General features: G+C 58.3%; 1 protein-coding gene across 1 annotated transcript in view; it reads right to left on the bottom strand.

Annotated features, from left to right (window-relative positions):
• Positions 1 to 27960, bottom strand: part of HMCN2 (hemicentin 2) — a 148486-nt gene that overhangs the window by 44387 nt on the left and 76139 nt on the right. Inside the window, exons 30-59 of the mRNA XM_032419010.1 lie at positions 26857 to 27011; positions 25696 to 25974; positions 24019 to 24300; positions 23251 to 23359; positions 22887 to 23056; positions 21865 to 22019; positions 21397 to 21493; positions 20846 to 20941; positions 19910 to 20086; positions 19098 to 19255; positions 18105 to 18228; positions 16430 to 16605; positions 15261 to 15357; positions 14952 to 15071; positions 13017 to 13178; positions 12005 to 12286; positions 10784 to 10951; positions 9508 to 9621; positions 8935 to 9021; positions 7821 to 8012; positions 6907 to 7080; positions 6689 to 6802; positions 5994 to 6136; positions 5286 to 5436; positions 4451 to 4669; positions 2819 to 2932; positions 2260 to 2447; positions 1652 to 1748; positions 715 to 876; positions 439 to 552 (exon numbers count right to left, since the gene is read on the bottom strand). Coding sequence (XP_032274901.1) covers positions 439 to 552; positions 715 to 876; positions 1652 to 1748; positions 2260 to 2447; positions 2819 to 2932; positions 4451 to 4669; positions 5286 to 5436; positions 5994 to 6136; positions 6689 to 6802; positions 6907 to 7080; positions 7821 to 8012; positions 8935 to 9021; positions 9508 to 9621; positions 10784 to 10951; positions 12005 to 12286; positions 13017 to 13178; positions 14952 to 15071; positions 15261 to 15357; positions 16430 to 16605; positions 18105 to 18228; positions 19098 to 19255; positions 19910 to 20086; positions 20846 to 20941; positions 21397 to 21493; positions 21865 to 22019; positions 22887 to 23056; positions 23251 to 23359; positions 24019 to 24300; positions 25696 to 25974; positions 26857 to 27011 — 4676 coding nt within the window. The remainder of the gene's footprint in view (positions 1 to 438; positions 553 to 714; positions 877 to 1651; positions 1749 to 2259; positions 2448 to 2818; positions 2933 to 4450; positions 4670 to 5285; positions 5437 to 5993; positions 6137 to 6688; positions 6803 to 6906; positions 7081 to 7820; positions 8013 to 8934; positions 9022 to 9507; positions 9622 to 10783; positions 10952 to 12004; positions 12287 to 13016; positions 13179 to 14951; positions 15072 to 15260; positions 15358 to 16429; positions 16606 to 18104; positions 18229 to 19097; positions 19256 to 19909; positions 20087 to 20845; positions 20942 to 21396; positions 21494 to 21864; positions 22020 to 22886; positions 23057 to 23250; positions 23360 to 24018; positions 24301 to 25695; positions 25975 to 26856; positions 27012 to 27960) is intronic.

Raw genomic sequence — 27960 nt, 5'->3', positions numbered from 1 at the left:
TTCTGAAGACCAGGAGCCCGGAAACAGGCTCCATGCCGAGAACCTCTGGTCAATCAGGCTTGGGAAGGGCCTTTCCTGGGCCAGCTCCTGTGGCTCCCGCTGTCCCCTCATTGACTTAAGAGCGCACTGTGTGCCCGGCACGGGGTAAGCGCTCATATACCCTCATTTAATCCTTACGCCAACTGTCCACTTACAGATGGGAGGCCTGAGGCTCCGAGAGGGAGAGTGACTTGCCCAAGGTCACAGTGCAAATACGCATACAGCTGAGTCTCAAACCCGGTGTGTCCAGCTCTACAGACCAGGATCTTCCCACCACGCTGCTCAGAGAGTGTGGGCATCCCAGACTTCCCCAGGGCCAGCTGCCCCTCTCCTGGCCGTGCCGCCTCGGGGTGCGGGGCTGAGGGCTCACTGAAGGAGTGGGGGACAGACAGGACATACCCAGCACGCTAAGCTGCACCAGCTTCTGGTCTCGGCCGGCAGCATTGAGGGCCTCACACGCGTATATCCCGGAGTCTGACGGCCGTACTCGGGCTAGCTGCAATGTGTGGGTGCCTGCCGGGGGAGCCAGCCCCCTTACACCAGAGAGCAGACCCCAGGCCCCAGGCCTTCCCAGACTCAAGCCTTCCCAGACTCCCTGTCTGGTCCCAGGTTGGAGGAAGCAACTCAGACTCCCCACATAGCCTCAGGCTGGGCTCTGAGCCTCAGTTTACCCACCAGGCAGGAGGAAGACCTCTTTTCCCAGGGAGAGAGCCTGGCTGTCCCGGGACCACGTGACCTCAGGGCTCGGGTGAGCATGGACGTCACAGGACAGGGAGACACTGCTGTTGACGATGGCAGTGACCTGCTCCAAGTTCGGACCTGTGATTCGTGGGGGGGCTGTCCCCACAGCCGCCAGGAGAAAGAAGGACCCATGAGAATACATTCCAGCAGGGGGCCGAGAGCCACAGAGTGGAACACGGCCTTGAGGAGCTCTTGGTGCCGTGCCTTGGCGCATCTTCAAACAAGGCCGTGCAACACCCCTGGCTGTCCTAGCTGCCTCACAGTTGAGAACACGGGGCTCAGAGATCAGAGAGGGAGAGTCACTTCCCCAAAGCCACTCAGCGGGTCAGTGGCAGAGCTGAAGTATCAATTCGGGCTCAGGTCCTAGACCTGGAGTGCTCCGCACTGTCATCCCTCTGTCCCTGCGGCCACAGCTGCCCCACATCTGGAGGCAGAACTCATGGCCAGTGAGATGGAAACCCCCTACTAGGTGACCTCTCTGAGCTGTACATTTGGGCCGGCCTCCTAGCTCCGCTCTGGGGAACATGTCAGCCCCACGCCAGGGAGAGAGTAAGTCTCAATAACGGTGCCGTAAGGCCTCGGAGGAGCCGTTCCCTGGCAGCCTCCGATGTTGCTTAAAATCATCTGGGGTTGGCCCACAGGGATCAGGGTCCCCTCCCTGTCCCAGGAGATGGCTGGCACCAGCTGGGATCCATCCACTGTGCGCCCAGGCCCAGAGCCCAGGATGCTAGAAGCAACGAGGCGGTGCCCCTCCGGGCGGGAAGAGGGGCCGGGTCTGCCCACGAGGTTAACCCGGCGAGCGGCCACAGCCAGCCCAGAGCACCAGCCCTCAGCTGGGAACCCCCAGGGGCCGCTGCTCAGCCCAGCTCACCTTGTACCCTGAGGGTGAAGAGCTTCTCTGAGGAGCCCGCTGGGTTCTCGGCCACACACATGTAGCTGGCGGCGTCGGCCACCTCCGCCGTGGAGACCTGCGGGCGCAGGGAGAAGGTGCCTGGGAGACCCCACAGGCCTGCTGGCTCTGGGCTCCCCCAGGAAGTGCTGTGAGGGCTCCCGGCCACCCCTGTGTGCATGAAGCAGCGCTCAGGGGGCTCCGCGGATAGGCACCCCCCCCCCACATCCCCCAAGGCTCTCTGTGACATTCAGGGCGTAGTGTGAGATTGATGCCAGATGATTCCCTGTAGCAAACTACGTGGTGACAACAGTCTCCCCCTGGCTCCAAGCAGGGCCGCTCCGTGCCACGCTGGGCTCTAGCTGGGCGTGCGTATGTGTCCTTCTCGGGTGCTAAGTGTGGCCCTGTGCTGCCAGCAAGCTGCTCACGTAAGGTTATTTGGTGGGCTGAATTAAATCCCGGCTGCTCCAACATGCTTCCAGGCCAAGAGCCTCATTCGGCACAGATAACAGCAGCTCCTTGGTTCCCGGACAAGCAGGACTGGGTCACAGCAGTTTCAGCCTTTAGCCTGAGCTGGGGGTCGCCCTGACCTGCAAGACTTGCCCGTCCTCCAGGACCTGCAGCTGTGGGCTCGGGGAGAAGGGCAGCCCATTCCGGAGCCATGAGATGGTGGGCATGGGGTTGCCCAGGGCCGGGCAGCGCAGGCTGACGGTGCTGCTGGCGTTGACGGTCACCTCCTCCACCAGCTCCTCCGTGTCACCCAGGATCACAGGTGGGGCTGGGGGCGGGGGAGAGCAGGGTGAGGAGCAGGCAGCCTGCCTGGGAAAGATCCCCGGGGTAGGGGGTGGGCAAGGAGGGGAGAGCAGCCCATGGTACCAGGCTCTGGCTAGGGTGCCCGGTGCCCTCCTTCCCCCCGCCCTGATGCAGCTAAGGAATCTGGGGCACCGGGAGGGCTGTGATGTGCTCAAGGTGATGCGGCTAGAAAGCAGGTCACTTGGAATTTGAACCCAGTCCCAGCTCGCGTGCCCTACGTGATCAACCTCCCAGTGCAGCAGGACTGAACGTGCACCCTGCCTTGACCCCCTTTAGCAGGGAGGGCCCTGTGGGGCCTGCAGACTGAAACCCTCTGGCCCCAAACTGGCCACTCACTCAGCACAAGCAGCTGGTAGTGCAGCCAGTCCTCGCCCACCTCATTGGAGGCCTTGCATGAATACCTCCCCGCGTCTTCTGCACGCACCAGGGGGATCTGCAGGACCCGACCTCCTGCGGGGACACAGGATAGAGACCTGAACGAGGGCAAGGAGGCAGGGGACCCCGAAGACATCACTGCCCCACCTCCTCTGTGAAATGGAGAGAATCAGCCTGCCCTGCTTGCTGTGGGAAAGGCCCTGGGCCGAGCATTTTCCTGGCCTCTGGCTCTGGTGCTCCTCCTCCTCCCATATGACAGATGGAAGAACTGAGGCTTCCCAAGAGTGCCCAGCAGTGCTGAGCCCGGCTCCTCAATGAAGGCAGAGGGAGGGGACAGAGAGCTGGGCAAAGGTCCAGGGATAGACCTTTGAGAAACAATAAGGCAGCTCCTGGGCTGTGGTGATCAGGGGTGGGGGGTCCTGGGGGGTGTCACCTGGGACCCTCTGTGATTAGGAGGCAGCCAGGGCCAGACCCTGGTATCTCTGCAGGGCTAGAGGTGGTCTCCAGCAGAGCCGGGTTAGGGTCACCATGTGTTCAGGATTCTGGGTTGGGGGATCGCTGGCCCAGGCTGTGGTGTGCTCATGGCCAGGGTTAGGGGCTTGTGACCTGCAGAGCCGGGGACAGAAGCAGGACTGGAGAAACAGTGGCTGCGTTTGGGGATCACTTGACACGTGAAATTAATCTATGGTCAGGTTCAGAATTAAGGTTCACTTGTGACCACAACCACTATGTGCCCATGATTAAGGGTCAGTGGCCGGGGTCAGAGGTCAATGGTGGGGTTGGAGGTTAATGGCTAGGACCGGGGGTGGAGTCAGCTGATGGCTGGGATTAACCTCTGGTCAGGATCTGAGGTAGGAATCAGCATGTGACCGAGCTCACTGTGTACCCAGGATCTGGATCAGTGTCCGGGTCCAAGGGCAGTGGCCAGGTTGAGGGGTCAATCAGGGGTTTCTGACAAATAGCTTTCAGTAAGCATTGCCTCTTCTCCATCTCCAAGAGGCTGCTGTCCTTTGCAAGCACCAAAGTACAAACCTTGGAATGACCCTATTTGTCTAGAGGCCCGCGCAAACCACCTCATCTCCACCCCCAGCCAGCCCCACCATTGCTCCAGGCCTGGCAGGACACAGGACACATCCTAAGCTGAAAGGTCACCGAGTCCCTGCTGATGAGATGATAAACAGGGCTCTATGCCTGGAATCCCCACGCCCTGCCCCCCCCAGTGTGGTCCTCATGAGATCTTACTAAAGGAACTGGCTCCCCTTGCCAAGAAGGACACCAGTGTCGGCCAGTTAACCCAGGACATTACAGATCTTGAGGCCCAGAGGTGGGCACGGCCCAGGTGAGAACCTCGGGTCTAAAAACCAGAGGCAAAGGGGGCCCCCGTTCTTGCCTTCAAATAGGCAAGGAGCGTCTAGTCCAGGTTTGCGAAAGGCAGCCAAGGCCCAGAGTGGTTGTGTGGCCTGCCCGTGGTCACACAGCCACACAGGAGAGCTCCAAGGACTCGTGAGGGCAGTTAAGGAGCCCAGCTCCGAGGTGGGAGAACCCCAATCCCTGCCTGCAAATGCCCTGAGCTCTCTGTGCGCTCTAAACTACCTTGCAGAACAGACACCCCATCTGCGGCCGAGAGGGGCTGGTCCTCCCTGTACCAGGTGAGCTCCGGGGGAGGGATAGCATTGGTGTCACAGTGAAGGTAGGCAGGGTTGTTCTCCACAATCTCCCGGTATTCCGTCATCCCACCCCGGGCCTCTTCTTCCCTGGACAGGATCTCGAAGGCTGCACTGGCGTCGCCCGGCTTCTGGAACATGGGGGGCACTGGGGTGGGGGACAAAGCCATTAGAACACACAGCCGAGGGATGGGGATGCGCCTCTGCTCAAAGAGACTCCTGTGCTAGCCTCTCTCAGGTGTGGGGACTGCACGGTTAGAGCAGATCCCTTAGGTCAAGGCAGTTTTTTAAATTCACTCATTCTTTCTGCCAGTGTTTATTGAGCAACTACTATGCTCGGCACTAGGATAAGGTTCCTGCCCTCTGTGGCTCATGTCCTCAAAGACTCCCCGCGACAAGCTGACACCTCTGAGTGGAGGAAGCCAGATCCTAAGTTTTAGCCAGAGTTTGTTTATTGGAGCACAGAGGTACAAAATCATTGGCTTTCAGAAGTGGTGAGGGCCCTTGAGGCCCCCTGAGCTGATGACCCACATTTTACCAAGGTAAAACCAAGGCCGGGGGGAGGGCAATGGTGGCCCCAGGTCATGGAGTCAGTTAACGGGAGAGCCCGGGGCCAGGGGCCTGGAGGTAAGTAAGACATGCCAGCCAGCAGTGAGAAAGGGAAGAAGCCACCAGGAAGAGTCCTCCTGCCAGACTGTTCCAGAAGCACGGACATTCCCCACGCCCAGCTGTGGCGCCCCCCGTTCCCAGTGGCCCCCACGCACCCTGGATGAGCACACTGAAGTCCTGGTCATCCTCACCGGCCACGTTGCCGGCTACACACAGGTATCGCCCCGAATCCGAGACCTGCGTGGGCTGGATCTGGAGCAGCCGGCCTTCGCCCAGGAGGCGGAGCCGCTGGTTGGGGGTCACGGGCTGGGGGTGAGAGAGGGGGAATGATCAGAAATGAGGGGCAGAAAGTACCCAGATGAGCCTACTTAGATATATATAGTTTGTAATTTATTTATTTGAGAGAGAGAGTGCGCGTGGAGGGAGGGACGGAGGGAGAGGGAGAGAGAGAATCTCATGCAGACTCCATGCTGAGTGCAGAGCCTAATGCAGCGCTCGATCTCATGACCCTGAGATCAAGACCTAAGCCGAAACCAAGAGTCAGACACTCAACTGACTGCGCTACCAAAGCGCCCCAAGCCTACTTATATTTTAATAAAATTTTAAAAATACAACACGAAGTGACGGTAGTGCTCTGACAATTTTATAACACCAAACCCATACAGCTCAAAAACCGTGAGTTAAATGGGTAAATGTAGAGTTGAATGTTGATGAGGCCTGTTCCCTACAAACGCAGTTGGATTTCTTGTTAAAATATAAAGTGGGGGAGGGCCCAGGCCGGCCCTGGGGCCAGGTGCTCTGACGGGCTTCTCTGGAAGGTTCCAAGCAGAAGCAGGGGGCCCCCCCAGGGTTTCCTCACTCACCCGTCCGTCCTTATACCAGCTGATAGTGGGTGGGGGCACGGCCCAGCTCTCACACTCCAGGGTCAAGGTACTGTTGACCTTAGTCTTCACTTCCTTCACGCTGGCCTCCCCCAAGGGGTCGTCTTTGGAGATGGAAGGGGGGACTGAAAACCACAAGGGGGTCTGAGGAGCAGGCCTAGGAAAGGGGTGCTGAGACCCAGGGCTCACCCTGCACCCAGGGCAGTCCCAGAAATGGGGGGCAGGTTCCCGAGAGCCGAGGAACAGGGACCCTGAAGACGGACCTGCTCCTGCGGCTGTTCGCTTAGGGGAGAGAGTGCTGGTTGTCAGTGGTTTATAGGACAGGGCATGTCTGGGGCAGGGGAATTCCTGGGGTGACCTCTGGGGTCCATTCTGGGGGTGCTGGGTCTCAAGTTGTGGGGTCTCTGGCCGTACCACAGTGCAGGTGGCAGAAGGAAACCAGGACTGGTGTGGATCTGGGCGTCCACGTGACCCAAGTCCTAACTCGCTTGTTCCCCCGTCTCCTGGGCCCTGGGCCCTCAAGTGACTGAGTCAGCCCTGGCTTCCTCGGACCATCAGAGGAGACAAGCCATAGGAAGGGGCCTAGGGTGTCTGTGGGGCTCAGGTGCCGGGGGACCCTGGGCTCCCACGCAGCCTCCTGCCTGCCCTGCTGGTGCCCTGGAGGGTCCCTGACTCACTGAGCACTTCAACGTGGTAGTTCTTCATGGCCTCCCCAAGTTCATTGGTGACGACACAGGTGTACTGGCCCGCATCTTCCTTCTGGGCATTCAGGATCTGCAGCCCGTGGGTGCCTGCTTGCAGGGACAGTAGCCAGGGTCACCCCCTGGTCACATGACCTCAGGCCCAAGAACATGACTCCTGTCCTTTTGCTTCTTCCCCCTACACAGGGCATCACCTGGGAGCAGCTGGATGTTGTTCGAAGCCTCAAATGGGACGCCATCCTTCATCCAGGTGATGGTGGGGGAGGGGAAGGCCAGCGCCTCGCAGATCAGAGAAATGGGGTTGTTGATGGTCACCGTCACCTCCTCATCTGCACTGTCCTCGGTCACTCCCAGGATGGTGGGAACCACTGTGGGGGAGGCAGGGGGTGTGATCGTTAACAGAGATCCCTAACCCTGGGCCCAAAGATCCAGAAAAGTCTCAGACCCTGGTGTTTAGCTTCAGAGCCTAGGCTTTCTACCACTAAGCAATGCCACAGGGGAAGCTGGACAATTTCTGCCTGGGTTTCCCCAGTAGTCTCTTAACATCCAGACGGTCTACTGATTTACCAGAGCCTTGTCAGTTCTGCTTGTGTTCCGGAGGGTTCCCTGATATGCAGAATAGCTCTGCTTTCATTGGTCCTAAAATTTCCTCTTTCAGGTCCCACAGGGGACTGTCCCCTTTACCACCAGCATTTTTAGAAACAGATTTTATTAAGCCAGGCTGTGTCCCTCTCATCTACTAGCTCCCCGTTTCTCCTGACAAGACAGTTCATGCTGATTGCCCTCAGGAGTTGTACACCTAGGGGCCCAGTCACCTCTCTAAGCCTCAGAGCTTCACTGGTGACACAGAACAAGCACATCTCCCATCTCCTAGGCTTGTTGTGAAGATCCAACCAATCAGGCCTGTCCAAATGCCTAGCCCATGATTAATGTTCAGCCAACAGAGCTATTATTTTGTTGTGGTGGTGTTATTGTTGTTATCGTTGAACCCGGAGAAATGGGGGAAAAAATAGGAGAAGGCTTTGTGGACACTGTCTGTAAGGAGCTGGTCACCTTGGTTCTCCCTCCCGTCGGCACCCAGGGTGGCCGGAAGAGGCCCAGCACTTACCCAGGACACTGAGCTGGAAGTGTTTGGTCTTCTCCCCCACAGCGTTGGCTGCAATGCAGGAGTAGTGGCCAGAACTGGACAGGTTGGCCTGGAGGACCTGCAGGAGGGCTCCGTCTGGAGAAATGAGGTGGGTGTCTCCACCAGCCAGGGGCCGGCCATCTTTGAACCACGTGACCTTGGGCTGTGGGTGGCCTGTAAGGAGGCGGAGAGGCAGGTGGGACAATTTAGCAGGTTCTGACTAGAGGCCAAGAGGTCAGAGGCGGCTCCAGGATAGGGCAGAGGACATGGATTCTTCATCTCAGTCCCAGAGGCCCATGCAGCAGGGCAAGACACAGAGCAGCCATCAAGCCTGGTCTGGGTCCTTTCCTATGCGGTTGACTGCCTTTTCCTTATGGAGGAGTGGGCTGAGATGGCGTGGTGTAGACAGGCAAGACAGAAAGGCAAGTTATTCCTTTCACCTATCCATCCATCTATCCACCCACCTCCCCATCCATCCATCCACCCACCCATCTACCTCCCCATCCACCCATCCATCTATCCACCCACCTCTCCATTTATCCTTCCATCCATCCATCCACCCACCTCCCCATCCATTCTTCCATCTATCCATCCATCCTTCCAGCCAGCCAGCCAGCCAGCCAAACAGCCCAGTCCATAAGCATTAATGGGAGCCTGCTCTGTCAGACACTGGGAAAACCATGGTGACAAAGCAGTCCTTGGGTCCTCAAGGACCTCTGAGCCCGACTGGGGTATACAGATGTCCCAAGGTTACTATGGTCTAGTGTGCTTAGTGCTGGGACAAGAAAGCCCTGGGGCCTGTGGGAGCCCAGTGGAGGTAGCCCATGGGCCCAAGGGGTCAGCCACGGACTCCTTGTGGGAAGTCCTAGAAGCAGAGGTCTGTAGTCAGGTGAGGAGTGGGGGTGGGGGGGAGTGTTTGGGGGCAGAAGCATAGCGGTGCAAAGATGAGCAGGGATGTGGTGCCAAGTTCATGATTTGAGAGACCCTCCGTGGGGAGCAGTGGGACTGGGGGCAGGCTGGGACCCCCAGGGAACCCCTCCTCTCTGAAGCTGTCTTCTCATGCCTCTTCCCAGCCCACTGTGTGTGTGGCCCTTACCTGTGGTGTTGCATGTCAGCTGAGCTGTCTGCCCCTCGGGGACCTTGACCGCCTCCTCCAGGTCCTCGTTCTCAATCCTGGGAGGAACTGGGAGAAGCAGGGAGACAGATGGTTACTGACCAGGGTTGGCTGAAGGACTGTGAAGCAGGAAGGCAAGAGCCCAGAACCAAGAGCCTAAGGCAACTGCCTTCAGTTCCCCGTGCCTCAGTTTCCCATTCCCTTGTGCCTGCTTCCATGGGGCAGTGAGTTCAATAAACATTTGGTTCTGGCTGAGGGAAGCACCAGTGCCTCTGGGGGAAGGCCCTGATCAGAGGAAGGCAGTTGGGTGGTGTTGAAAATATACGCCCCCTTCCACTTTGGGTTAGTCCCTGCTGTTTCCAGAAAGTTCTATGGCAGCCTTAAAGCAGAGGTTGCTCATCAGGCAAAGAAAACAAGGCTTGGCCTCTCCCTCCTTCCTGTGCTGAGTACCCTGCTACAGCACGAACCCTAAGTCCTGGGCATGGGCTCCCAGAAGCTCCTAGGTGGGAGAGGAGGAATCCGTGGGGTGCACAGGAGAATGGGGCTGTGACATACCCAGGACGTCGACACTGAAGTTTCTCCGAACCTCCCCAGCCTCATTGCTTGCCAGGCACGAGTAGAAACCTCTGTCTTGTTCCTGTGCCCGGGTCATCCTCAGCATCCAGCCACCTGGGGAGGAAGAAGAGTGGGCTCCAAGCACAGCTATGAGCAACCTCTGTCCTAAGCTTAGCCCAGGCTGCTCACCAGGAAGAGGAGTGCACCAGATATTGTCATTAGATGTGTGTGTGTCCCCCTCCCAGTGCTCCTTTCCTCAGATGGGGAAACTGAGGCCCAGGAGGGTAAACAGATGGAGGGAGCCCCCTGGACATTAGACAGGCACATGGGTAAACCTGAGGACCCTGTTCTAGTAAGAAGCATCTGTCCCCTGGCTACCCCTGGTTCTGGGGATTGGCTGGGGCTGAAAGGACAGCAATGGGCTCTGCAGTCCTAGCCCAGGCCAGATGCCTGCATTCTATTCTAGCAGACCTAGAAAAAAAGCCACCTTCTCCCAAGGACCTCTCAGAGGCAAGCCAGTTTCTCCCAGGGGAACACAATCAAGGATCATCTAAGACCTGCCCAGGGAAAGCAGATACACAGGAAATGTCATTACTGCTGTTCCTGCACCCAGGGCAGACATCACTAATGGATTGCCATGCTCCTTTCTTCCCAGAAACAGTCTCTGAATTCATATCACAAGGCATCTGGTAGCCCCTACCAAATGCTCAGAAGTGGTGCACAAGGGAAAATTTATTTGCCATCCCGGCTTTGGCTGTGTGGAACAACTGTTGAGTCACTGAAGCTGAGCTTCAGTGGTCTTGAAGTTCCTGCAAGGTTTGGATGGGACACTGCCTCTTGGTCCTCAGTTTCCCCACTTGTATACCAATAAGAACCATCACAAACCAGCTTTCTGGGGAGGATGAATATTCAGAGAAGGTGCTTAACTCAGCATTTCAAAAGTATGTTACTGTTCTGGAGGATGTTATAGACGTGGCATGAGAATTTTTTTTTCCTGCAGGACTTATCAGAACCTAAACTATGCAAAGTCACTGTCGGTCTTCAGGAGGGGAACAGAGCAGGAAGTCTTTTCCGAACTTATTTAAATCCAATTGTCTTTCCTGGAGTACCTCAGCTAGCCAGTGTTTTTGGTTGCACTCGTGGGGGACCAACAGCTCAATGGTTATCCCAACCAGGCCTGGCAGCAAAGGGTCAGAGGTCATGGACATGTGATAAACAGAGGCACAGGCAGAGGGCCAGACCTGAAAACCAGATACTCCGCTGGCTGGCACCTTACCTGCCAAGAGGTAGGTGCCCTCCCTGGGGCTGATGGGCTCCTCTCCTCGGAACCAGTGGACCCCTGGGGACGGGACACCTGCGGCTTCACAGAGCATCGTCAAGGGGCTGTGCAAGGCAGCGGAGACGTTGGTCAGTGGGTCCAAGTCTCCGATGAGCTCTGGGGGCACTAGACACGGAGGAGAAACCGCATTCAGGATGCAGATGGGCGCTGTATGCTCCTTCCCCGCCCCCTAACAGCTGTCCCCCCACAAGGACCCCCACCCCCAGTCGGGAGAGTCCGAGGAGCAGAAGTGACAAGATCAGAGCAGCTCCCACTAAAGGGAGTGACTGGTGGCCACAGGCTCAGCTTTGGCTTCAGGCAAACACCTGAATGGGATGCCAGGAGGACTCAACAAGCGCTTAGCACAGCGCCCAGGCTGAGCAACGGGACTGGAACTAGAGCCAGGGGGAACACAGATACGCCCCTGAATCTCCACAGCGGTGGTAAGTGGCACCTCTGCACTTTCTAAAGGATCCATTCCAAAAGGAAGCCACACTCTATCAGGCGGGGATAAGTGGGAGAGGCCAGGGATCCCTGGGAGATGGAGGGGGGCAGGGAGGTGGAGGAGGGCATGACGAGAGAGGCCTCCCTAAACCCAGCTTGCCCACCTTATCTCTTACCACTTCCTGCCCCTACCTTGAGGCATACAATAGGAGCTCAATAAAAGATTAGAATCACGAGGCTGCTGCAGCCACCCTGAAAGTGCCATATCACCCCTCCAGGCCTCTGTAGAGTCTGTTCCCTCTGTCCTGCACACTGTTCCCCGCACCCTGGCACCTGGTTAACTCCTACTCAGCTTTTACATTTCAGCTAAAAGGTCACCTCCTACAGGAGGCCGCCCTGACTTCCCATGACAGTGTTGGGAAGTACCTCACCTAGCCAGAGGCCCTGGAACCCCCCATCACACAGGAATCATGCAGGATAGAGACTGCTTATTTCCCCAGGGCCAGGAACGGAGTAGAGGAACAGCAAGTAAGGGAGAGAAGGAGGGAGGAAATGAGGGCGATTTGGAGCCAGTCCTGATTTTGAGAGCAATACTCAAGGCTTCCCCCCAACAGTGGCCCCATCAGTGGCCCGACTCCTGGGAGAACAAGGGGCTGTGCCCGCAGGTTGGAGTGGCCTTGCTCTCTCCAATCGGCCCCGCTCCCCGCCCTCCTCCAACACGCTGCCGGTCCTCACCCAGCACGGAGAGCGCAAACCTCCTCTCGGCCCTTCCGGCCACGTTCTCGGCCACGCAGCTGTAGCGTCCACTGTGGGCAGCCTGAGCCCGCTCCACGTGCAGCCTCTGACCCTGGTTCTGCAGCCGCAGGCCAGGCTCGGCCCTCAGTGGCCGGCCGTCCCGCTCCCATGCCACCCTGGGTGGGGGCTTCCCCGTGGCATTGCACTGCAGAGTGGCCTCCCCATCCTGGACCACGGAGACCTGTGTGGGGGACTCCCGGGGGCCAGCGATCCGAGGGGGAACTGAGGATGAAGAAAATGCCTGTCAGGGCAGGCCACCGTGGCCGCTGGGCGCTGGACACTCGCCACGAGCCAGGCCCGCCCCCATGCAGGCTAAGCTCCCCCGGCCACTCGCTGACCTTGCCAGGTGACCTCACCTCTCGGGGCACCCATTTTCCATCTCTATAATGGGGTCACAACAGTACCCCCGGCCCCTCTCCCACACCCTGGGAATCAGGGGCAGGCCCGCTGTTCGGAGGACAGGGTCACCCAGCACAGCCCTGACAAGGTCTGTGCGGGGTCTCCTTCTGCAGAAACCAGGGCCTTCCTGGAGCTTAAACAGTCCCTGGGACCGTTTGGGGCAGGGCCTTATTGCACAGGGGGGATGCTCAACAACGCTCTTCCTGGTTTTATTTTTAGAACGATTTTTATAAGGCTGTGTATCTGATTTCATCCCTGCAGGACAAGTCCACCCAGGAGCTTCACATACATTTTATACTGCTTTGTTTCCAACTGTTTCAAGATTTATTTGGTTTCTCTGGGCCAATGGGGGCTGCTTGGGACCCTGTCGTCCCTCAAGCTGACTGGGGGGTGGGGGAGGGCGGTTCATAAAACACCAGCCACCTAAGTTCTCATTGCCACAGTTCCTGCCTTTGCTGGGATTCTGGAGGATGCGGTTGGCCCTACCAGGGTGCCCGGTTGCCCCGCCTTCTGGCCCCTTCCACCTGGTTCAGGTCATCCCAGCCCGGCTCACCATGCACCTCCAGCAGCTGGTCCTGGCTGCTATTTCCCGCCACGTTGCTGCACTCACAGGTGTACGTGCCGTCCTGGGCCAGCTGGGCCCGTCCCAGGTACAGGAACCGCCCCACAGCCGACACCTGCTCGAGGCTGTTCCCCTCCCCCGGCAAGGGCTGACCTGGATGCAGCGAGAAAGAACGTTTGTCCTCCTCTCCCCCCATCCTGGCCAACTCCTGCTTACAACTTCAGGTGTCCGCTTCCACATCACCTCGACCAAGAAGTCTTCCCTGATTGCCAAAGCTGCCGCTGGCACCCCCTCTGAGCTCCCACAACCCCCAGGCTTCTCCTCATTGCAGATCTGCCTGCAGAGCAGTGTCCCATCCGAATCCCAGCCCAGCCCGGACCCTCCAGGAAGGCAGACCCTGCCTCCCATCCTCCCTGGGATCCTTAGGAGCTCCTTGGGGCCTGACACATAGTCGGGCTCAACGAAGGCTACCAAATGATCCATTCATCTAGCTGCAGGCTCCTGGGGAGGGAGAGCAAGCAGCTCCCCCTTACCTTTTCTCTGTCCATGTTCTCCCCCCTGCTGGCCTGCCTTGCTGCTCCCAGACTGATCCCTAGCCCAGATCTCTCCTCCAGCTCCAGACACCTCCCCCTGACTGCCCGCTTGACATCTCATCGGGTGCCTAACAGAGGTCTCCAAATGAACAAGCCCCAAACTCTAGGTCTGCCCCCAGACCTGCCCCCCAGTCTCTCCCTCTTGGTGATGCTGGTACTCCTCTCCTGACTCTCAGACCAAAACCTCAAGTTACCCCGACTCCTCCTTCTCTCTTCCTAACCAACCTGGCAGGACATCTGCCAGCACTACCTTCGAAAGGCATCCAGACTCTGGACCCCTCTCGCCACCTCACGGCTACTGCCTGCTCCGGGCGGTCAGGATCTCTCGCTTGGAACCCTGCACCAAGCCTCTCAGGGGCCACCCTTGCTCTCAATGGTCTGTTCTCAGCACGGCTGGCAGGGTGAATTTGTTAGAGGATAAATTGGATTGTGGTCCTCCTCTGTCCAGAGGAGGTAGCCCCATTCCTCTCAAGGTAAAAGTCAAGATCATTAGAGTGGCCTCCCATCTAGCCCCCATCACTCTGGTGACCATCTCCTGGTACCTCTCCCTTGATGACTCTGCTCCAGCCCATTTCCTCTTTGCCTGCTCTTCAAACATGCTTGGCTTATTCCTGCCCCAGGGCCTTTGCACCTGCTCATACCTCTGCCTGAAATGTTTTTTCCCTGCAATATTCTCATGTTCATCCCTCCCTCACCTTCTTAAATTCTGCTTGGCGAAATATCCCTGGTCACCCAGCCTGAAACTGCAAACATCTCCCTCTTTCGGTTTTATTTTTCTCCATAGATAATACTTTCCATCAAAGTTATTCACTAACTCTCAGTTTATTATCTGACTACCCCAATCCACCACCATATTTCCAATGCCCAGAAGGGGGCCTGGCACGGAGAGGCTCTCAGTAAATACTGGTTAAATGAATGAATTCCAAATATTTATTGACCTGGAATTCAGCCATAGCCAAGACAGTGCCCCACGGGGCTCAGACTCATAGGAGAACAGACACTGAAAGACTGAGATGGCTACATGACAGGTTAACACACAGGGGCCGTATCCAGGAGGCCCTGCCCTGGCCTGGGGTGGGGGTCAGGGAGGGCTTTCTGGAAGAGAAGCCTAAGGACCGATCCAGCTCTCGCCGGCTAGGAGGGGGCTGGGGCCCCCGGCAGACTTGGGGACTGAGCAGAGAGGGGCTGAAGGCAGCGTCACTTCCATAACCAGCACCCTTACCCCCAGGGCAGTAAGCCCACTTGTCTCCAGCTCAGCTAGGCTGTGGGGTGGGGGGCACCCAGCGAGGGCAGGGGCACCGAGGGTGGGGCTGGGCGAGGGAAGCAATCATACCGTCCTTCCTCCAGGAGATCTTGGGGAAGGGGATGCCCCGACATTCACAGGACAGCCTGGCAGGTTGCCCCTCGGTCACGGTCAGGGTGCGGGGTTCCCTTGAGGGGAACACAGGAGGCACTGAGGATGAACAGAAGCACAGAGAGAGATGTGGGGTGCGTAGTGGGCTGGGGAGGGAGAGGGATGGGCAATGGAGAAAGCCTGTATCCTGGGACCACTGAGGCAGCATTCCCCCGGGGGCGGGGGCAGGAGAGCCAGCTGCGGCAGGGGCAGGGGGAGGGACCCCAGACCAGCCCCCAAGACCCTCACCCCAGACGTTCAGGTTGTAGTGCTTCTCCGAGCGGCCTGCCTGGTTCAGTGCCTCACAGGTATAACGGCCTGCGTCCCCCACCTCCGCTCTGCTCACCTGGCCACGAGCAAGAATGATCCATCAGCAGGGGCAGCACAGAGATGGGGTTACCCCTGGACAGACTTGTGACCTTGGGTAGGTCACTTTACCTCACTGCATTCCCCCCCACCACCTGGAACCCAGGGGCAATGAGTGCACCTCTCCCACCTACTGCCCCGTGAAGTTTCCAGAAGCCCCGGCTGGTGGTGGCCTGACGTGGGCCGGGCACATGGAAGGGCGTCCCCATAATGGCAGCCCTGCCAGCCTCACCCCACTTCATATCCACAGCCCGGCCCTGCTAAGGATGGTGGACATGTGGCTGGGCCAGCCCCTCTCCTGCCTTTAATCTGCTCCTGGCCTCTTTGGAAAGTCCACCAGAGCAGACCAGAAGGGAAGGTGGAAAATGAAGAAGGATGGGGGCAGGAGATCTTGTCCTCAGAGGTCAGATCCTGACAGAGGGGGTGATGAAGCTAGGTCGTGGCTTTGAACAATGAAGGGGGGGAGGGGGAGGCATTCTGGGCAGAGGAAACCAAATTGAGGGGCTCAGAGTTGGGAATGATCGCATCACAAGGTGGAGAGGGGTGATCACGCCACCCCCCGTCCTGTAGCTGACATGGATGAGCTGTTCTAGCGGCTAGCTTTCTTCCATAAGAAGCCCAGCCACCCCAGGAAGAAGGTGGCAAGGTGCGTACAGGTGACGGACCTGAGGCCCCGGGTGGTCAGGACGTTGCCTAAGGCGGCACAGTCAGGAGGAGATGGGGCTGAAATGTAAATCCAGGCTGACCCCGGAGTCTCTGACCCTAACCCACCCTTCCCTCGCTGGGCCAGGGGCCCGATGAAGGGATCTAATGCCCAAAGGCCAGGAGGCTTTTGAACAAGGAGCGAAAAACAGGTGGAAAGAGAAAGGCTCAGCTTTGTGGGGACTGAGGGAGGCCCTGCAGCAGCTTCTCACCAGGCCAGGAGGCTGTGCCCCGGGCGCGGGGTCACACTGAGCTGCACTGCTCTCGTGGGGACACCTGCAGGCCCCCTCCCCTCCGGGCTAGCTCTGCTGTGGGTGGAGTCCCCGCCGGCCCCCCAAGAGGCCACCCACCTCCAACAAGGCCTTGTCTGCAGAGAGGTGGACGCCGCGCCGCGGCTCCAGGGGGCGGCCGTCCTTCCTCCAGCTCAGCACGGGAGGGGGCACGGCTCGGCTCTGGCACTCCAGGGCCACGGACTCGTTGGCCACGACGGACACGTTCAGCTCTTCCCCGAGGATGCTTGGGGGCGCTGTGGCAGGGGGGCGGGAGAGGAGTCTCAGGCAGGTGCGCAGGGTCAGCCCCAGGGGGTGGGGAGTCAGCTTTAGGCGGGGGCCTCCGCCCTGAGCTGTAACCCTCTTATCCTCCCCTCCAGGACCTTCCCAGTCCTGCTCCAAGAGGAGGTTCCCAAATCTGAATAGGCTGATGGGTCGTAGCAAGGTCAATATCCCACGTGCGATTTTGTGCGTTAGCTATACGAGAGGATACCATCGAGGGAAAGTGGGTGAAGGGGACCCCGGACCTCTCTGTATGAATTCTTACAACTGCGTGTGAATTTACAATTATCTCAAAATTTTTTTAGAAATATAATATCTTTATTTACTTTTTAAAGTTTTTTGAAAAGCAGATCCCTGAGACACCTTTTCCCCGGATACAAAAATAACCAGAGCAGTGTCAGGGTTAGGAAGGCAGGGTCTAGAGTTCGAGCCCCTGGGTTGGAGGCCTGTGTCTACCACGCAGGCACCGTGTGAGGCCCTGGAGATGTGACATGGGTCAGCCTCTCTGGGCCTCGATTTCCTCGCCTGTAAAATCGTGGGGGCTCCGTGAGATTAAACACAATGACACAGTGAGCACGCAATCCCATGACCTATCACTCCAGCGAAGGGAAAGAGCTAGAAAGGACGGCTTCCTCACCCCTCCTACCCAAGGCTCTACGTTTCCCAGAGTTCTCTCGTGTACCTCCGCAGACTTCCCCAAAATCCCGTAAGAGGAAGTGTTAAAACAACAGTGATTGTAACTGTGCTTCGTGAGGGTAGTGAATCCCATGACACTCTCTAAGGTGGGTGCTATCTTCACCCTATTTCACAGATGAGGAAAGGGAGGCTCAGGGGCGCCTGGGTGGCTCAGTCGGTTAAGTGTCCGATTCTTGATTTCGGCTCAGGTCGTGATCTCAGGGTCATGGGATTGAGCCCTGCATTGGGCTCTGCACTCAGTGTGGAGTCTGTGTGTCCCTCTCCCTCTGCCCCTCCCCCTGCTCTCTCTCTCTCTCAAATAAATAAATAAATCTTAAAAAAAAAAAAAAAAGAAAGGGAAGCTCAGAGAAGCAGAGTGACTAGCCCAAGCTCACAGAGCTAGGAAGTGGCAGAGGCAGGATTTGAACCCCACATCTATGACACTCACGAGCTCCAAACACCCACCCCACTGCCTTCCTGCAACGGAGTTACCCCCTTTGACCTAGCACAGTGAGAACTTCTGATTCCTGACGTGGCCCGGCGCTCTTTCCGCCACGTCTCGCTCCTTCCACCTGTCCCTGAACACGGAGCTCCTGGCTGTGCGGCTGCCCGCCCACCCACCTGTCCACGACAGGGGAGCTCCCCTCCAACTGACCCCTCGTGATGGCAGCCACGGTCGCAGGCTGGTGCCTCCCGCAGCCAACTGCCCCTTGCCCTTCGGACGTGGTGGGGTAGCCCCCAGCCCCAGCTTCTTGAGCCACTGGCCTGGACCAGACGGCACCCCAAGCCGGAGACTCACTGTGGACATACAGCACGACGTCCCGGCGGTCCTCACCCACCGCGCTCACGGCCACGCACGAGTAGCTGCCCGAGTCCGAGGCCCGGGCTCTGGCCAGGGTGAGGACCCGGCCCCCAGGGAAGACCTGCGCCCCCAGAAGGAAGCCCACGTGAGCTTATGCACCTCAGGGGGCAGCAGCCACACCTTCACACGCTGGCCCCAGCAGGCTCCAGACCCCAGAACCCCCCACAGTGCAGGGGAACCAGGAGCTGGGCCCAGACCTCGGGACTGCTGCCAGCAGGTGGGCAAATGCCATCAGTGCTCCAAGAGTCCTCTAGAACAGGGCTACAGCTACTGAGCCCTTGAAACGGGGCTAAACCCCAAGCACAAAATATACGTACAACAGACTTCAAAGAGTTGGAACAAAAAGAAAAATGTCAAATATCTTAATAATTTCTATATCGATCACATGATGCATAGACTTTTGGATAGTTTGGGCTAACTAAAATATGTCATTAAAAATTAGTTTCACTTATTTCTTTTTACTAATTTGAATGTGGCTACTAGAAAGTTTAAAATTACATATACGGCTTGGGGCATGTGGGGGGCTCAGTCGGTTGAGCATCTGACTCTTGGTTTCAGCTCAGGTCATGATCTTGGGGTCGCGGGATCGAGCCCCGCATCGGGCTCCGTGCTCAGCATGGAGTCTGATTGAGACTTTCTCTCCCTCTGCCCCTGCTCCCCATGCTCTCTCTCTCTTAAATAAATAAATAAATAAATAAATAAATCTTTTTAAAAATCATATATATAGCTCGTATCGGCGCCATGCATTATGTTTCTGGAGACCATGAGGATCTAGACTTTCCATTTAGCAGCTCTCCTTCCCCCCTTCAGTGAACCGTCCTTGGAGGCCCCTGCTTCTCCCTCCCCTCGGAGCTCCCAGGGCCTGACCTCTGCCCCTAGCTACCTACTGAGGCACCAGGGAGGAAAGCCAGGGCTGCTCAGCCTGCTGACCTGGAGGCCCGAGGCCCCAGCAGTGGACACAGGGTTTCCATCCTTCAGCCACAGCAGCGTGGGGCTGGGGGCTCCGGTGGCACCACAGGTCAGCCGGACCGGGGCGTTGAGCAGCACGGGGCCTGGCAGGCTGGGTGGCGATGTGATGCGTGGGGGCACTGCAGGTGGGGTGACACAGAGCACAGGGTGAGCCTCACTGAGGGCGAAGCCGGCAGGGCCCTGGCTGGGCCACCCCGCAGAACACACAGCCACAAACAAAAGTGCCACTCCCAACACGGGTACATCACTCCACAGTTCTCAAGGGGCTCATATCATATCATCTTTACAATAGCACCAGGAGGCTTCTACAGATGGGGGACTGGGAATCAGAGAGGGCAAGTCACCTGCCAGCTAGACAGTGACAGAAATAACACCTGAACTTGGGTCTTCTGGTCAGCATGAGGTCATTATTATGGGGATGGCATGGGGTAACAAGGCTGAGGACCTGTGGGCAGGATGGATGGATGGATGATGGATGATGGGTGGATAGGTGGATAATGGATAAATGGATGGATGGATGATGGATGGTGGATGGATGGAAGGATGCAAGGATGGATGGATGGATGGATGGATGGATAGAAGGATGGAAGGATGGATGGATGGATGGATGGTTGGAGGATGGATGGATGGATGGAGGAATGATGGATGAGAGATGGATGATGGATGGATGGTAGATGGATGGTGGATGGATGGATGGATGAAAAGACTGACAGACAAACAAATGGAAGGACAACTTTTTGGACAAGGACCCCTTTAGTCCTGGGGCAGCTCACCGTTGACCCGAAGCCCATACTGCAGCTCTGTGCTGCCTGCCACATTGGACGCCACACAGCGGTAGCTCCCAGCATCAGAAAATCGTGCCCGCTCAATGTGGAGAACTCTCCCATCAGCTGACACTGTCACTCCCTTCCGGGCAGAGACAGGCTGGCGGCCCTTGAACCAGGAGATATCTGGGGGAGAGAAGAGAGATGCAAGCAGTCCAGCCAGCCCTTCAGACTGCACCTGGATAATGAGCATCCACAAAAGGCTTCCAGGGTGGGCCACATGGCATGCCTTTATTTCGGGCACCAAGCAAGCCGGAGTTCTCCAGGAAGAAGGCTGGGGGTGGAACGGGGCAGTCTTGTCTGAGACAGGACACAGGCAGAGGGGGCGTTCCATGGGATGGAGGCTGGGGCAGCCAGGATCAAGGAGAGTCAAAGCCAGCCCAACTCCCCTCACCTCATCTCCCTGCCAGGAAACCACCTTTAGAGGGAAACATGGTGCACTCGAAATCCGCACCCTTGTAAGCATGGGCCAATGTATCCTCAGCGTCCTTACACGCTGCCAGGGCCCTCCCCGTCTGCTGAACACTCACACCTAGCCCCAAGCTCCTGGCCTTGCCCCAGCTGCTGGTCTAAAGAAGAGCCCCAGACAGACAACAACTCAGAGGTCCTGGTCCTGGCCCTGGGCCCCAGGGCAGTCCTGTGAAGTTGCAAGCTCTGAACAGAAGCCCCCTGCACGCTCAGACACCCGTGCCAAAGCTCTGGGTCCTGGCAGTCACTGGGACATCGAGAAGGAAGAGAGGAAATTTTGGGAAATAGGGGAAAAGCCTACTGAATGCTTGCTGTTCTGTCCACAGCCCAGGTGTTGCCTGGGGCACCGGCCAGCCTCATTCGATGGGGAGCGGGGCCGGCTTGGAGATGGCTTTCAGCCCAGAGGAGGGGTCTTACCAGGAGGGGGCATGCCCGAAGCCAGACACTCCAAGGTTACTGAGGCATTTTCTAGCACTGCCTTGTTCAGCGGGCCCGGCTCAATGTTGGGGGGCACTAGGGGAGACAAGGAGAGCCCTGGCTTGGTGGATGTGGGCTCTGGGAGCTCATCCCAGCCATCCCTGAGGTCCCGCCCCGGCCTTCCCGAAGGGTGTGGGCCATAAAAGCCCCGAATGGCTCTTGTCCTCTGAGGGAAGAACCCCACTCCTGAACCCGCACAAGAACAAGGCATTGGGCTGCCCATCTTCATGGCAGGGGCACAACAGGGACGACCCCAGCGCCCAGCTCCGCAGGGACAGTCGACAGCCGGCATGATGGAAAGTGACAAGTCCAGGGATTTGCCCACACATGCAAGGACGTAAATGAACCCAAAGATGAGTAAGACGAGCAAAGGTAAGTATGAACGCAGATGAGGACATGCTATGTTTTTAAAATCCCATCCCCCCCGGCCCCCTAGAGCAGCCCCGGGGGCCCCCCCGGGGTCACCCCCCATCCGGCACCCTTGTCCTCACCCAACACCTTGAGGGCCACGTCCCTTTTGCTCTCGCCAGCCAGGCTACTGGCAGCACAAGTGTAAACGCCTTCATCCCTCAGGTCCGCCTTCTCGATCTGGGGTGGGGGGGAGGAGGGATGGCAGTGTGCCATGTGGAGGGTGGTCAGAGGGATGCTGGGACGTGGGGAGCAGCCGAGTTGCCGCAGAGCCCAGGGGCGGGAGGAAGGAGTCAAGGGGACAGTTCGGCTCCGGAGGTGGAGTTCTAAGCTCTGCATTCAGAGTCTAGGGACACTTCCCTTCCCCCCCCACTATGTCCCTCTGATAGCTGAAGCCGTCTAGGACCCCCGCCCCTCTTCAGGTCCACAACCCAGCGCTCATCCTGCCCCCAGGCTGCCAGGGCCCCCCATCGGGGTCACTAGGACCTCTAAAAAGCAACCCCTCCACCTGTGTCCAGTTGCCCCACCAGCCCTGGGGCCCCTGAACGTACCTGTAGTTTCCCCCCCAAGGCTGCCAGGGCCACCCCATCCTTCCACCAGCGGAGACTTGGGGCGGGTACCCCAGTCCCCACACATTGCAGGGTCACAGGCTGCAGGAAAAGGGCTGTGATATTGTCACCCCCGACGATGGCCACCAGTGGGAGCTCTGGGCAAGGGGAGAGGCAGGGAGGGCGCAGGTCAGGGTCAGGAGAGGTGCAGTGAGCACCCAGCCATCCCCTCAATGCCTGGGGAGCAGGGAGTATCCTTACAGGGCCGGCCTCTGGCCTCCATCCACTCAACTCAACGGACACTTGGCTTAGGGGGAGAGCACCAGACCAGGAGCCAGCAGAGCAGATCTTCCCCTTCAAAATTCTCCTACCCATCCATCCACCCATCCACGTGTGCACTGAGCATCTATTCTGTACCAGGCTCAGGGGTACAGCAGAGAACAGTGGCTACAGTGCTGCCCTCCCAGAGCTCCCAGAGCTGGGCAGGGGACATGGACAACCCAAGAGGCAATTTTAATACAGTGTGTGGTAGGCCATGGCCAAGGTAGGCTAGGCAGGGCAGATGAGAACCACCACGGGATCAAGGAGGGCTTCCTGGAGGAAGGGGTGTTTTAGGACAGACCTGAAAGAGAGGGAGGAGCTAGGCCGGCAAAGAGGAAGAGGGAGACTATTCCAGGCAGAGAAAATAGTATTTGCAGGCTTGGAGGTGAGAAAGCTGATGTATTTAAAGAATTGAAAAAAGGTCAGCATCGTCAGCACGAAGAGAGCGAGTGAAGAGAGGGTGGGCTGGGGAGGGGAGTGAGAGCCTGCACATAGGACATGTGACAAGTGTGGAAGCAGCTGAGGCCAGCCTCTCACACCTGTGTCTCTTTGGGGAGCTGGAAAGTCCCGCCTAGAAATGTCGTCTAGGGAAGACCAGCCCTGGGCCCTTCCCTCATCCACCAGGGCGACAAAGGCACGGATGGAGGCCACGGCCCTCTGGCTCTGCCCACCCCTGGCACCTCAGGCTGCCCATGTCCCCTCACCATGCACGGAGAGCTCCACCTCAGCCCCAGCGGTGCCCGCCTCGTTGGTGGCCTGGCAGGCGAAGAGGCCTGCGTGGCCCAGTTCCACGTGGTGGATGCGCAGCGTGGCCCCCCGTGAGGCGACCTGCACCCCAGCCAGCTCCTCAGCCGGGCGGCCGTTCTGCAGCCACCTGAGGGGGGTGGGGAGGGGGACATGTCGCTCAGCCAGAGGCCAGGGAAGGCAGGGTGGGCAGGATCTCCCTGGCTCTGCAGCCCCCTCCGTACTCCTGGGCAGGGGGAGTGTCTCCCATCCCCACCGACACCCCCAGCATGCAGTCTCTGCCTGCCCCCACCCCGGTCCTGGCCTCCACTGCCCCATACGCACTGGAGAGTGGGCACGGGGGAGCCTGAGGCCTGGCAGGGAAGTTCCAGGGGCTGTCCCACGAGGGCGGTCACCTGGCTGGAGCCTTCAGCCACCAGGAGCTGTGGGGGCACTGGGGGCAGGACCCACCATTGGGAGTTTGGGACTGAGCAAACCCAAGTCCCCAGCACCTCCTGAGCAAGACCCAAACCTCACCCTTCAAGTCCCCCAGGAGGCCTTCTGGGACCACAGGGTGAGTGGTACCTTCTGGTCTCCCCACAGGCTTGGCCTGTTTATTAAATGTCTGTCTCCCCACCAGACTGAGGCCTAGGAGTCTCGTCTGCCTTGTTCTCGGCTTTCTCTCCAATACCACATGGGCCTGGCCCAGAGGTGATGCCTGAGAAATGTCTGTTGAATCGAAGAAAGCAGGCAAAGGCCCACCCCACCCTGGAACCAGAGCCCACAGCCCAGCTTTGGGCCTCAGGGAGTCCATGACAAATGTCCGGCCCGTCGACCAAGAGTGGAAGGCAGAGTGGGGTCCCGTCCCAAGCGACCTGGCTCAGGGTCCCCGAGCAGGAACAGGAAGCATGATCCTGGGGCTCAACCCCACCCCCTCGTAGTTCTGCAGGACCTCCAGCCCAGATCTGTGTGTTCACCTGTCTCATGCAATACGGGGATGCTGGGCCTTCCCCACCTTGTGTCCCCTCAGGGCCTGCAGGGACCCACACACAGTGGGTGTAGGAGGACCGGTCCACAGCCCAGGTGACTCAGGGGGGACAGTCCCCGGCTCACCTTGCACTTCCACGGAATACTGCAACACGGCCTCCCCTGCGGGGCTGCTGGCCACGCAGCTGTACGGGCCTCCGGACGCCTCCCCCAGGCTCTCCAGGCTCAGCACGCTGCCTCCCGCCTCCAGCCATGTCTCATTGCTCTCTGCCACAGGCAGTCCCCCGTGGTACCAGGAGAGGGTGGGGGGCGGGTGGCCTCTAGCCACACACTCCAGCGCCAAGGGCCTCCCAGCCACAGCCTTCACCACACGAGGCCCTCCTCCAGCGCCCTCGATGGTGGGTGGGACTAGGGAGGAAGCGGGGGCTGCTCAGGGACCAGAGGGGGACACCTGTCTGCTCCCCGCCCAGCAGGCCAGCGTAAGCCCCTCGCTGACCCACCTCCCCTGAACCACCTGCTCCCCGGGGCCCCTGGCTGGAAGCATTCCCTCCCCTCCTCTGCCCCTGGGCCGCATCGCTCCCCCAACACTGCTTGCCTCTTCTCTCCATCCCCACCATGCCTGCGAGCTCCCCGAGAGCAGAACAAGAGCTTGTCTGTGTGTGCCTCAGTGTCTGCACACAGTAGGTCTCTATTTCTGCGGAACTCAAAGTGATGGGCTCCCCAGGGCCCGAGACCAGAACCGCTGCTCCTTCAGGTCCCTTCCCTGGTCTGAGGAAGTAGACGCCTGGGGCAGGCCAAGCCCGGAGGGTCCGTGGGGGGTCAGCCCTTGATGGCCAAGGGGATAGTCCCCCCAGAGGGGGACTTCTCTCTTCCCCTCCAAAGGGCCCCCCGTTGTGGAGACCACGGAGCCCTCCCCAGGAGGCATGGGACATGACTGCCTGGGATGAGCCTCTCAGTCTTGTCTGGGTCACAAGCCCCTTTGAAAATTGTATGGAAATGCATTTTCCACTGCATTTCCAGGAGGTCCTCCGATCCCCAAATGAGAGTCCCCGAGATGGCAGCGGGGCGCGTCCTCAGAGGCTGCCGGCGAACCCCAGATGGCCCAGCTTCCCTTCAGGATCCCCGTGGCTCCAGCACCCAAGCCCTCCGCATCTTCAGGGGCCAGAGCTCAGGAGCTGAGTCCTCTCGAGGGGCCAGGATGACCCCACGGGCCTGCTCAGACCCCATGCCTGCCCACCTACGCTCAGTTTTTCCTTCCCTCAGAGCCCAGCCCCTCAAAGTGGGTCTACACCCAGGTAAACAGCACAAGGTATACATTCAGACCCCCGTCCGCACACCGTGAACCAGGTCACATCACCTCCTAGCAAGTGACCCGCGGCTAGCCTCTCACCCCCAGAGCCCCCTGCACTCATGGGTAAGTGGGAGACAGGAAGACAAGGCCCCTGAACCCTGATGAAACGAGCTGATGCTATGAAAAGCCCAGGGGCCCTGGCTCACAGTGAGTGATTAATGAAGAGCAGTTAATTATTCACTGAAGAGCAGTGAAAGTGCTAACCCCAGAGGGAAATGTGGGTTCTCCACTTGGCTCTGCCCGGGCCCCCAGACAGGCCCCTCTGCCCCCGGCCTCAGCATCCTGCCTGGCCATTCTCCCTGGGTAACTCTTCAGTCTCATTATCCTGGGCCTCTGGCCACTCCCCTCAGCAACTATTGCAGACAGGCCCACCACGGCCCAGAGTCTCCCGCCCCCACCCCGGCACTGCCCACCCCAGCTGACCGCTGCTTGTGCAACCCCTGGCCGCTCACCATAAACCTCCAGCCTGGTGCTCTTCTCAGTGACCCCCACAGGGTTCCTGGCCTGGCAGGTGTAGATGCCAGCATCCATGCCCCGGGCCCTCCCCAGCTGTAGCTGCCGGCCGCCCCTGGTGTAGACAGCCTTGGCGCTGAGCGGGACGGAGGCCCCGTCCTTGAACCAGGTGATGTCAGGAGCGGGCACTCCTCGGGCCTCACACAAGAACCATACTGGGTGGTCCTCCATGACGGCCACCTCGCTCGTCTCGTTGGAGCCCCAGATGGTGGGAGGCGCTGAGAAGGACAATGCGGGGGGGGGGGGCGCTGGTCACAGGGAGCCTCCCCAAGGCGGCTGGTGTCCCAACCCCAGAGTGGTCATCACATGCCCGTGGGCCACAAGCCCTACGTATGTCACCGGCTCCTAGCGCAGGGTGTGGGATGCGTGGGGCACGGGGAGAGTAGAGGGTTGGGGACAGATGAGGACAGGCCTCTCGGGACCTGCTGATGTGGGACCCACCCGGTCATCACAAGAGGTGTGGAGATGAGAGGAGCCACAGGTCTGGGCTCTGGACCCACTCTGCCTCTAACTCACTGCATGACCAGGCACAGGGCACTTTCCCTCTCTGGCTCTCAGTCTCCCCATCCGTAAAATGACCGAAATCAGGAGTTCACCATTGGTGACACCCACAGTGATTCAGGGGGTGTGTGGTCATAGCATGAAATAGCACTGCATCTCAGGATGGAACAGCTCCGCCCTTCCCAAACTCCTTCCATCCTGATTACAACAAAGGGAAAGGCACGGTTTGGTAGACTGTGTATGTAACCCTTCTAGTACCTTCTGTGTCAGTGCTGCATTTGTTTCCACAGCTTCTTCCCTGAAGGCCAGGTTGCCCTGGCTTCCCACTTACAGTTGCGATACTAAATATCCTTTTAAATAAGTGTGTTTCCATGTAAGACAAAGAACTCGTTTTAAAGAAACAATCATCCCGAGCAGGATCAGGAATAAGAAAGCTGTAAAGCTGGGGATGGGGACAATGGGAATTGGGAACGCTGGGCCAGATTCCCTGTCCCTCCCCCCAGCCTTACTGGACCAGGGGGCTCCTCCTCCAGGGCCCCCCGTCTCTGCCCCATCCTCCCTCCATGCAGCGGGCAGCCGTGACAGGGGGCCGGGCTCACCCTGCATTCTGAGCTGGAAGTCCTTGGCCTGCTGGCCGGCGGGGCTGAAGGCCAGGCATTGATACCGGCCCTCGTCCCCCAGGTGACTGCTGGTGATCCTGAGAACCTGGCCGTCCTCCTGGAGCTGGATGTGAGGGTCTCCTGGGAGGATGGGCCTGGAAGGGCGGTCATGAGAATACCACCAGTTAGGGCTGGGCTGCGCAGAGGTGAAAAGCAAATCTGAAAGGTTCACAGTTGCCGGAAAGGTGCCCGTCCACCGAGGAATGCCTACGGCGGAATACTATTCAGCCACGGAAAGCAATGAAGTGCGGGCGCACCTCACTTTTTCATGCGACACAGATACTGCGTTTCTTACACATTGAAGGTTTGGGGCAAGTCTGCATCGAGCCAGCCCGTTGGTGCCATTTTTCCAATGGGACTGGCTCACTTTGTGCCTCCATGTCACGATTTTGACCATTCTCACACTATGTCCAACTTCCTCATTATTATTATATTTGTTAAGCTGTGATTTGTAACAACTATCTGTTACACGTGATGACGACTCGCTAAGAGCTCAGATGATGGTAGCATTTTTTAGCAATCAGCTATTTTTTTAAGATTTTATTTATTTAATTTGATAGAGAAAGAGAGCACAAGTAGGCAGAGCAGCAGGCAGAGGGAGAGGGAGAAGCAGGCTCCCCACTGAGCAGGGAGCCCCACACGGGGCTCCATCCCAGGACCCTGGGACCATGACCTGAGCCAAAGGCAGACGCTTGACCGACCGAGCCCCCCGGGCGCCCCAAGTAGGTACGTTGTTTTTTAGACACAATACTGTTTTATGTTTGACAGAGTGCAGTAGAGTGTCACGACTTTTATGCGCGCTGGGAAACCCAAAAATTCACTGGATTCGCTTTATTGCGATATTTGCTCTCTTGCCGTGGTCTGGAGCTGAAGCCGTCGCATCTCCGAGATGGGCCTGAACCCATCCCTGCTCCAGCATGGATGAACCCCAAGAGCTGTGTGCTAAGTTAGAGATGCCGGACACAAAAGGACACGTACTATATGACTGCATGGAATTCATCTGAAATACAGGCAACTCTATGGAGACAGAAAGCAGACTAGTGG

The sequence above is a fragment of the Phoca vitulina genome, unplaced genomic scaffold (genome assembly GCF_004348235.1).
Source record: "Phoca vitulina isolate PV1807 unplaced genomic scaffold, GSC_HSeal_1.0 scaffold21, whole genome shotgun sequence".
Classification (NCBI taxonomy): domain Eukaryota; kingdom Metazoa; phylum Chordata; class Mammalia; order Carnivora; family Phocidae; genus Phoca; species Phoca vitulina.
This window is presented reverse-complemented; position numbering and strand designations above follow the sequence as displayed.